This window comes from Alosa sapidissima, chromosome 23 (genome assembly GCF_018492685.1).
Source record: "Alosa sapidissima isolate fAloSap1 chromosome 23, fAloSap1.pri, whole genome shotgun sequence".
In the NCBI taxonomy this organism is placed as follows: domain Eukaryota; kingdom Metazoa; phylum Chordata; class Actinopteri; order Clupeiformes; family Clupeidae; genus Alosa; species Alosa sapidissima.
In genome coordinates this window covers 8,073,339-8,082,446 of record NC_055979.1, presented here as the reverse complement: position 1 = coordinate 8,082,446, position 9,108 = coordinate 8,073,339, and the positions used below count along the sequence as shown (strand labels likewise).

At 42.3% G+C, this 9,108-nt stretch overlaps 2 protein-coding genes across 3 annotated transcripts in view; both read right to left on the bottom strand.

The window, feature by feature from the left end:
• Positions 1 to 2,901, bottom strand: part of LOC121698425 (WD repeat, SAM and U-box domain-containing protein 1-like) — a 14,767-nt gene extending 11,866 nt beyond the window's left edge. For both annotated transcript variants that reach the window (XM_042080518.1, XM_042080519.1), the window contains exons 1-3: positions 2,266 to 2,901; positions 1,767 to 1,954; positions 57 to 149 (exon numbers count right to left, since the gene is read on the bottom strand). In XM_042080518.1, the coding sequence (XP_041936452.1) occupies positions 57 to 149; positions 1,767 to 1,954; positions 2,266 to 2,663 (679 nt within the window). In that variant the 5' untranslated portion in view covers positions 2,664 to 2,901. The remainder of the gene's footprint in view (positions 1 to 56; positions 150 to 1,766; positions 1,955 to 2,265) is intronic.
• Positions 2,902 to 3,431: 530 nt separating this feature from the next.
• Positions 3,432 to 8,728, bottom strand: LOC121698718 (calsequestrin-2-like). The gene is made up of 11 exons (XM_042081034.1): positions 8,187 to 8,728; positions 7,445 to 7,529; positions 7,227 to 7,327; positions 6,765 to 6,876; positions 6,172 to 6,245; positions 5,705 to 5,835; positions 5,561 to 5,606; positions 4,841 to 4,895; positions 4,632 to 4,732; positions 4,113 to 4,187; positions 3,432 to 3,801 (listed from the first exon to the last, which is right to left on the bottom strand). The coding sequence occupies exons 1-11, from the start codon at positions 8,421 to 8,423 to the stop codon at positions 3,589 to 3,591; spliced, it is 1,230 nt and encodes a 409-aa protein (XP_041936968.1). The 5' UTR covers positions 8,424 to 8,728; the 3' UTR covers positions 3,432 to 3,588.
• Positions 8,729 to 9,108: the final 380 nt, after the last annotated feature.

Genomic DNA, 9,108 nt, shown 5'->3' with positions numbered 1-9,108 from the left:
AGAAAAACAGGAACATAACAGACCTACAGTACATCTACAGAGTGCTGGTACTCTACCTGCGTGTGGAGTGTAAGAGATGTTCCAGACCTTCAGCAGGCTGTCCTGCCCACAGGAGGCCATGCGGAACTGGACCACATTACCACCGGTCCCTGAGGAAGACAGAGGGAGGACGACGCAAGAGAGACGTCAGTAGTTGCACTCTGATCACAACAGTTCCTATGCTACAGTATATCCCCCTATGCCTTAGTCACTGCACAGGGTTCACCTTTCACATTTTATACCAGATAATTCTGTCATTATCATCATGGTACATAAACCATTGTAATGACACACAAAGCATTTCAGAAGTATGTGAAGGATATCTAATGGTTACATTTGACCGACGCATATTTTTCAGTGCAGGTCTGACTAGAAAAACTGACCCAAAAGAGGGAGTCAAATAAAGAGTGCATGTGAGAAAGAAAGCTGGTGAGGAAAAAGAAGAAGAAGAGTGGAGTAAGAGAGAGATGACACTCCTTTATCAGACTCTGCAGCTCTCACTTTCACATTAATGTGCCATTAAAACATATGCAACATTCAACGCCTTGGAGAGGGCAGAGAGAGAGAGAGAGAGAGAGAGAGAGAGAGAGAGAGAGAGAGAGAGAGAGAGAGAGAGAGGCTTCCACACAGAAAGTCAAACGGTCATTCCTATGACAAGAGCCTCTATATTAAATCTACCGCTAAAAATAAGATGGCTGAATTCCTCCTGCCCTGCTGCCTATTTATGGCCAACACACATTTTTCTCTCCTTTCATTTTTCAGGAGACTCCTAGCTGAACTCAGCGGGGCCTGTCCAGGCCTCATTAATATCCCCACAGAAACGCAGAAAGGTAGCGCACACTGGTTCCCTCATTCAGTGACCTACCTGGGGCTCAGGGGCTCACAACACTGTCTACTGTCTACTGGCAGCCAAGTAAAGAGAAAGCCTGACCAGAATTTGTGGTCTCTTATCCGAAGACTATTTTGCCAACGGGATAAAAAAAATATCCAGTTTTATTTTTTTGTTTGGTACCAGAGGCCAGGACAGAACATTTTGAACTATTTCTGTGGCACTTTGGTGGTAATAATGTATATTTCAGCAAAATATTGGATAATCAGCAAAGTATCACAGACAAAATATCACAGACTGCCCTGCTTTGTAACATAAGTGACTACCTTTGTAATATATACATGAGTGTTATTTCTACAGTAATCAGCTGCACACCCTAAATCATATTGTGGATTTCTCAGACATCAAGGAGAATGTATGTAATCCTGTTGCATGGCCCATCGTTAAAGATGATTGCAAGTGCCAAAGTTAGTGAAATTTCAGCTCAACAGCCAAAATACACTCATCTCTTCCATGCTCTTGATTTGATTTGTAGGACTAGGACTTACAATCCCTGAAGTTTCCGCACCACAACTGGATGGGGCAGGAGGGGGGGGTGTAATCAGGCTAATCAGGCCTAGGTGTGTGTCTCATGGTTGGACAGTTGAAGCGATTGGTTGGAACTGCTTATAGCTATGATCAGCACACAAACTGAACACACAGTTTGAGGATCATGTGGAGCAATTAGCTGTACTTGTATTTAAAAATGTATTATATAAAAATAATGTTATACACTCAATGACTGAAAAATCAACCGGAAAATCAGTGACTGGGTTAATCCAAAAAAAGAAGAAACCCCAACTTCGGTGATCAAGTTCAGGTTTATGGTGATTTTATGGGCCATGAGTGCTATCTGTACCTTTCTGCATCTGCGGGGCAAACTGGCAGCAGGTGACACCAAGGTCGTGAGCACTCTTCTCAGCATAGAGCTGCTTCAGCTCCAGGTTCCACACTCTAAGGTCTCCATACATGGAGCCGCTGACAAACAGCTGACCACACGGGCTGAAGGAGCAGGCGACCATAGTGGTGTCAGCCACTCCACCCGTCCTATTTAAGTGGGAAGAAATAGTAGCACAAATTCAATCCAGTCTGTGACATTATGTGTGACTTTTGTGTAAGTAATTTGGTCTGTTTGTAAATTGGCAAATGCCTTTGTGCAAATGTCATGTGTTTATGGTGAAAACCTTGAATATATCACAGTTATACTTGTTGTTACTTGATTGTTGATGTTATTACTATGATGTGACATTTAAGTACCGATAAGCAACATTTCACTGGAACACACCGATGTTTCACTGGGAGTATGTTCTACCAAAACATGTTTCAAGAATCTTAAAACACTTTCAGTTGGGACAGACCTCAGTATTGATCTAGACGTGAAATCCCACAGCGCCAGCGTGCCATCGGAAGCTCCGGACACCAGGTGCACCGAGTCGGGCGAGAAGGCACACACTCGGACCGGGCTTCTACCGGGATGTTCCAAAACGGTCTCTATTTCGCCGCTGTCCATCTGCCAGACCACCGTTGTAGCGTCTGTAGAGCAGGAAGCCAGATACTGTCCACAGGGACTGAAGGAACAACAGTGCACCGGATAGCCATGGCCCGAAAGAGGAGAGAAGGGGAGCTCGCTGAAGTCTTTAGTGTAGTAAACACGAACGGTCTTGTCTGCTGAACAAGTAGCCAGCAATTTGGCGGAAAAGACGCACCAGTTCACATCATCTCGGTGATCTTGTAAAGTACATATCAGCGACACCATTTCGGAAAAGGGTTGTTCCTTGAAACCTAAGATAGCGTGAGTAGGCTACAGCTGTTTTTTACTACTTGTAGACTGGTCTACACTAAGTGACACCCACCTACCTCGGTCACATAGAGGCGCATTTCATATTTACGCAAACGTTTTTACACTTAACTTGAAATGGTTAGTATATTATTATTTCTGAAGTTATTAGTAGCCACTTCAGCCCTCGTCGGTCGTCACCAGTTCTTGTTCTGTTACTTCCTGTTTCAGAGAGTCATGTGATATCCCCCTGAGGACCACGTGCAGATGTTTACTACAGTAGCTGAGAGAGGGCATTTTCCATCACATAAAAAACCTACTGTGAAAGAACTAAGTCGAAACAAACAGATCGACAGACTATTGCACTGCATAGTAAGTCATAGGTCACAGCAAGTCTTTTTTTAAACAGCACGTGTCTGTTCGCAGCTGGTACAATAGTTTCCATAATAGTTTCAACCGAAAGTGCCCATTTAGATACAATAAGTGAGCCATCTAATCCTTGAACCATCCTCAGTGGAGTGATTTTTTTGTCTTTGCTTATACCTGTGTACCAGTGATCGAAAAAGAGTGGAATTAATCAGTCATTTGCCGTTGGATTACATTACAGGGATTTTTATAATTGTGACCATACACTCACTCAAGGAGTAATACCCAGGTAAGTATAGCCTTATGTGTCTGAAATAAAAACGTAGTAGGGCCTACTAGGTATTAATTCAGTTTTATTTCTTCATAATTTGGTATCCATCCTCCAAAGAAACCTATTGCTTTTGAATATTGCTTTTGGACACCTTGCTCAAATGATTAACCCTTTGCATGAAATACATTCCTTTACACTAAAACACCAGACATAATAAGACTTTTGAAGGTATACAATGGATTCACACTTCAAGAACTATAATGAAATTCAGTCACTGTCATCATCTGCATCATCAGCATCCTCATCCTCATCATCCTCTTCTTCGTAATCATCATCCTCATTGTCGCCCTCACGTCCTGCTTCATCGTCATCATCCTCTGTGTTGATCTTCCCAGAGAGCACATCCTCTATCCAGTCTTCCAGGGCCTCTGCTGATGGTAAGGCTTCATCACTAGCAATGTCCAACCACACACTGTCCGCCTAAAACAGAAGGACAAGAACATCAATACAAAACATGAATGACCTTTCAGCCACAGTCACTTAACCTTGTTCTTATCATTCATTTTAAGGCTTTTGGAGACTGGCTAGAAACATATCAAAAACAAGCACCACAAAGTCCGTGACAATACCGTTCAGCATGTGGTTTTGAAGGGCAAATCCACCACTGAGTAACTAACTTAAGTACCATTCATGTTTGTTTACAAAAAAATACCCACATTCAAGCCTGTCCTTGCATGTGTGTATTATGAAGGTTATACATTTGTTGTGGGCACTGTGATTAAGGGACTCACATCAGTGACGTTCACCACACCAATCTGTGGCCTGAAAAGGTCCACTTTGAAGGTCTTCTCCCAATATGTGGTTAGCTGTGTAAAAGAAAAATGTGCTGTTGTTTCACACAGTTTACACAGAAAACATCACAGAATTCATTAAGCTGACTGGAAAAAAAGAACTCAAATACAGTCCGGCCAGGATTGCACAAAGTGTCACGTCCAAGCCAACACCATCCCTTCAATGCTATGCAATTATCCCTGTTTTACATAGGATGCATTGCATGTGCATGGCAGCTTCAGAACATATCAACTTCCACGAAACACACATCTTCTCATGCAGGTAGTGTGCCTACCATGAAAATCAAGATATCGCGTAGTCATCACACACATTCAACAAGCATACACTGCACGCTTCTCTGAAGTTTCCTGTTCAGTTAAGTCTGCTTAAAATGCTTTAAAAACAACTAGCTCATGTATTCTACACATACCATATTATGGTATCAGCTTTATCAGCAGTTGGATGTTGCGAAGTCTTACCAGAGGAAAGTCATCAGGATCAATCCATACGATGCTCAGGTCAGGATTGTTGGTGTTGTCTCTTGCTACCTCCTTTAGGATCTCCAGGAACTCATAGCCATCTTAGAGGTGATACACAGTAAATGTTCACTAGTCGCAACCCACAGTGAAACATAAAAATACGATCATTAAGAAATACAGTTAGTATATTTTCAGAACTATCAGCTAACCGGGATCCTCTTCCTCAGCGAAGGCTACTATGTGTATCCCATCCATGTCATCCTCCTGTTATAAAGACAGAATGCAGAAATGTGCTATAAATGTCATCTTGCTGCAGAATTTACCATTGGTGGATCCAATAGGATCATATCCAATGGGATCATTCAAAAGTAGTCATGTTATATTCTAATGGTACCTTATTTAACACTTTACAGATTGCAAGCCTGGTGACACGTAGGCATTCAATGACAATGTTATGATGTATAATTGATTTATTTCTTTAAAGGTTCTCTAAGCGTGGCGATTGGCTCGAACAGTCTGTTATGTTTCATGGTCCAGGGGGGTATTCCAAGTATGTGGTTTAGTGACAAACCTGGGTAAGTTAACTCAGAGTAGTAAAGTAGTAAACCTATTAATAGAAGAGCTGTGTGGCTTCATTCCCCTTACAAAACAATGCCATAGGGCTCTTGTTGTAGGATGTTTACCACTTACTCTGAGTTCACTTATCGAGGTTTGTCGGTAAACCACGTACTTGGAATACCCCCCAGGCTGGACCAGGCTGTTTTTGTTTGTGGAGCCTGGGCTGTCCACAGGGACTGTGTTTTTTTACAGGCAGCTAGCGGTTCGTGAATACATGTTTGTTGTATGTTACAAAATATTTTGTAGTTTAGAAACTGCGTAACAAGACTTTCAAGATGTAAATTAAACTTTCTAAACATTAATTTCCTTACCCAGGTCTCAAACATATCATCAGAGCGCAACTTTCTCAGAGTTGGCCTGTAGAGAATTCAAAAATGTAGTATTTTAAAAATGAGGCTATGTGGATATACTGTAGGTTTTTATGTTACTCTTGCACATTAGTACACTTACTATACCTTCTGTGTGTGTGAACAAAGTCTACAATCTCATTCTCAGAGTTGGGTTTTCCAGGGATAGTGACTGGTTCCTCCATAAAGGGCTCATAAAAGTCAATCTCATTCATCTTTAGAGTCAGATGCTTGGCAACCTGCAACATACAGTATAGACAAACAGAAACAATATTTAAGGGATTTATTTAACGGCCACCGAGGTTATACTCTACCCTACAGCCAATCACAAAAGAGTATTTTTTCTCTCTTGATCATTTATTATTATTGTGATATGCAAATCTGCTCATCATATTAAAACAACACAATATGGACATTAAGGTTAAAAGCCTGATCTTCATTGGAGGATGTCTTTATCATCCTACATAGTAAAATAAAGTGGCCATCCAAAGTCTAACACAAAGACCTCTCTACCAGCATTCACTGAAGTTCAGCATTCACTCTGTCAACAGCACTGTGGGAGAAGATAAACTTACCGCTTTATCAAAAGTGGCAAAGAACTTGATGTAGGGCTGAAACTGCTCAGCTGCCTCCAGGAAGGCTTTATAATCTGTGAGTGAGTGAGAGAGAGAGGGAGAGAGAGGCAACTTAAAATAATGATATAGTACATTATATTTTAGACTAAGTTTAAGTTCTGCCTACAAACATCTAAAAGACATTTTCCTCACTTCCTTTTGAGAACCTTGTTAAACTGCTCTTGTTCTTACAAACTGAGTGGTGAGTGCTATTTTTGGAGAGTGCTGTTGTTCAGGGACTCATCTTTGCATAGACTGAGCACTCAAGGGGAACATCTCTGGGATTCACTGGCCCAGTCTGAATTTTGACTCTGTCCTTCTGTTACGCAGGAACAAATAGAAATGGAAAACATTCCCCTGTGCATTAAAATGTAGGCTCTATGCACATCTGGGAATGAGCCATCATTGTAACACAATTCTTTTAGTACTTTGTTACCTCATAAAATAAATGATCCCATTCCCCCACCCCACTTCAGCAGCAGCTATGCATTGCAATGGACACTTTGCTATAGTTGTAAGTAACTATATTGAGTATGTTCAAAGAGAATACTCACGCTCCGACTCTTCCCCCTTAAAGTAGCCAATGAGGCGGGAATGGCCCTCCATCCGCTCAAAGGCTCGCTGCTCCCGGGAGTTACTGATGAGTTCCACTGGGTCTTCCAGGAGCTGCAACGTGGCAGCAAGACAACAAACAGAAGCAATCAGGCCAGAGGTAGTGAAACAACCAGCATAGGTTAAAGTAAAAGTGAAGAATTACAGAATTACAGAACATCAACTAGACATGAGCTGGGCCTGAGAAAATGAGAGGAGATCTTTATGTATTATGCCCAGCAGAGGGCAGCAAATGCCCTCCATGTTTAAATCCAGTCAAACTGCTGGTTGAACGTTGTTCAGAATAATACTATATGGTTGTGTGTGAAGAGTAAGTGATATGTGTAGTGATATGTAACTGATTACTCCTAGAGTGGAATGTGCATCAGGCATTTCACATAAAACCCTGTTGAAGTCATACTCACATCCAACAAGAACTCCACCAGAGTGTCAGCCGACAGTTCTCCGTCAAACTCAATGAGGCGATCATCTTTAAATATGTAGATGCTGCCTTCTTCTTCCAGTCCTGATTGCCCATAAAACAGTATGAAAAGTGAAGTGAGATTTTTATCAAATTAGAATCACAAATACTATATTGGACTAACATGTATCCTCTGAATTTTGAAGTTTAGTGAAGCATTACCTAGTTTTCTGGCCACTTTGGCATCCTTGCGAGAGTCAACCAGCCCAAACCCAATATCTCGGTCCTCCAGAACCTGGGCAGCTAACTGGGAGGTGGGAATAGAAGGTTGTCAAGAGGGACCAAGGGACTAAATCTCCATCAGGTCATACTGATGAAACAACATGCATGGACAACAAAGCCTGCCAATGAGGACAGGAAGTAATGGAGTTACACATGACCCAGTTATTGAGACCATTCAGTGCCAGGATTATAATCATTAGAGCTTCCACAGGTGAGACTGAATAGATGCCCTAGTTTTAGAGCTGCAATGTTCACTAAAAGCAAAGAAAGCTAGGTTAAGAAGTAGAAATCTATAATCTAATCTAAAGATGCCAAAATCTAACATTTGTGGAAAGATGTCGTCTGCCGTACAAGGCTCCCGAATGTGTGCATACATCATCATACATTACTGTGGATAGTACTAATGGTAGATATGTTAGTCTGAGCATACTCTGTACATCCACTTGCATTGAAACCTAATACAACACATTCCTGTTGGATTCACCAGAAAACAGCAACTCTTATCAAAGTCTTTGCTCTTGAGTTCCTCCTCTCTTATCAAACATACCTTTACCAGTTCAAGCTCCTCATAACTGAGCCCATAATACATTACAAGCCTCTAACCAGGCCAGATCACCTATACTGTACAAATCTCCTGTCATGCCCTTCCTACGTCTCCTCGTTCTACCCCACCCCACCTCACCTCCAGGACCATCTCGGTCATGTGGAACTGCTTCTGGAGGCCCTTGTCGGTGGACAGAGGCTCGTGGTAGAGCACGCAGAGCATGTCATGCTTCTTCAGGGCCTTCTTGTAGTTCCGCTTGTTGATGTTGAGCACGCGGTCCTTCCCGTCGAAGCTGGGGAACTCCAGCCCCCCCTTCCCAGAGCACAGAGAGCCGAGACCCACGCATGCGACGGAGATCATCCACAGAGACAGCATTGCTTCTCCAGAGCCAGTGGACGAACGACTGAGTTTAAGATTTCTGTAGCCTATACTTACAATTTTGCAATTTTGTCTTTATGCACCTTGATGTTTAGAGTTTCAAGCAACACTTTTTCTTGTTTGCCTCGCCTCTCAGTTTACCTTGCTGCTTTCTCCGAGTTCCTCTCTCTCTCTCTCTCGACTGAGGACGATAGCGTCAGAAGATCAGAAATTTGTGCACAACCCTTCTCTTCTCCCATGCCATTTCGCTTTAAGGCTAAAAATACTGAACGTGCCACTGAGAAATATGGGGCAGATAATTACAGAAATCAGCAGGGATTTACACCATCCCTCCATCAACTTTGGACAAAATGAATTATCTCTGAGGCACAGAGAGTGAGAGAGCCGGGGGGGGGGGGGGGGGTCTGGGTGTAGGGCAAGCTAGCACTTGTGTTAATTGACACTTTTCGTAATGGGTAGTTGGTTCCCTGAAACAGACAGATGTTCATTAACCTAACAGTCCTGTAAAACATGGCCTCTGTACATATTGCTCAGGTGATATTTCAATAGATTACCTGCCCTTTAAAAAAAACTACTGTATGTGAAGTTCTGTAGGCACTCTTCTACTGGCACAGATACCCAGGGATGCAAAAAGAATTTCAGCACAAACTGAAATAAAGTTGTATCGTATACAACTCAGTCT

Excerpts from the sequence above, each read along its gene's own strand:
- LOC121698718 (XM_042081034.1), bottom strand. The coding sequence starts at position 8,423 with ATGCTGTCTCTGTGGATGATCTCCGTCGCATGCGTGGGTCTCGGCTCT. Across the intron at positions 5,607-5,704 it reads TTTGTTCACACACACAGAAG|GCCAACTCTGAGAAAGTTGC; the intron begins GTATAGTAAGTG and ends AATTCTCTACAG. Across the intron at positions 4,188-4,631 it reads ATCCTGATGACTTTCCTCTG|CTAACCACATATTGGGAGAA; the intron begins GTAAGACTTCGC and ends TCTTTTACACAG.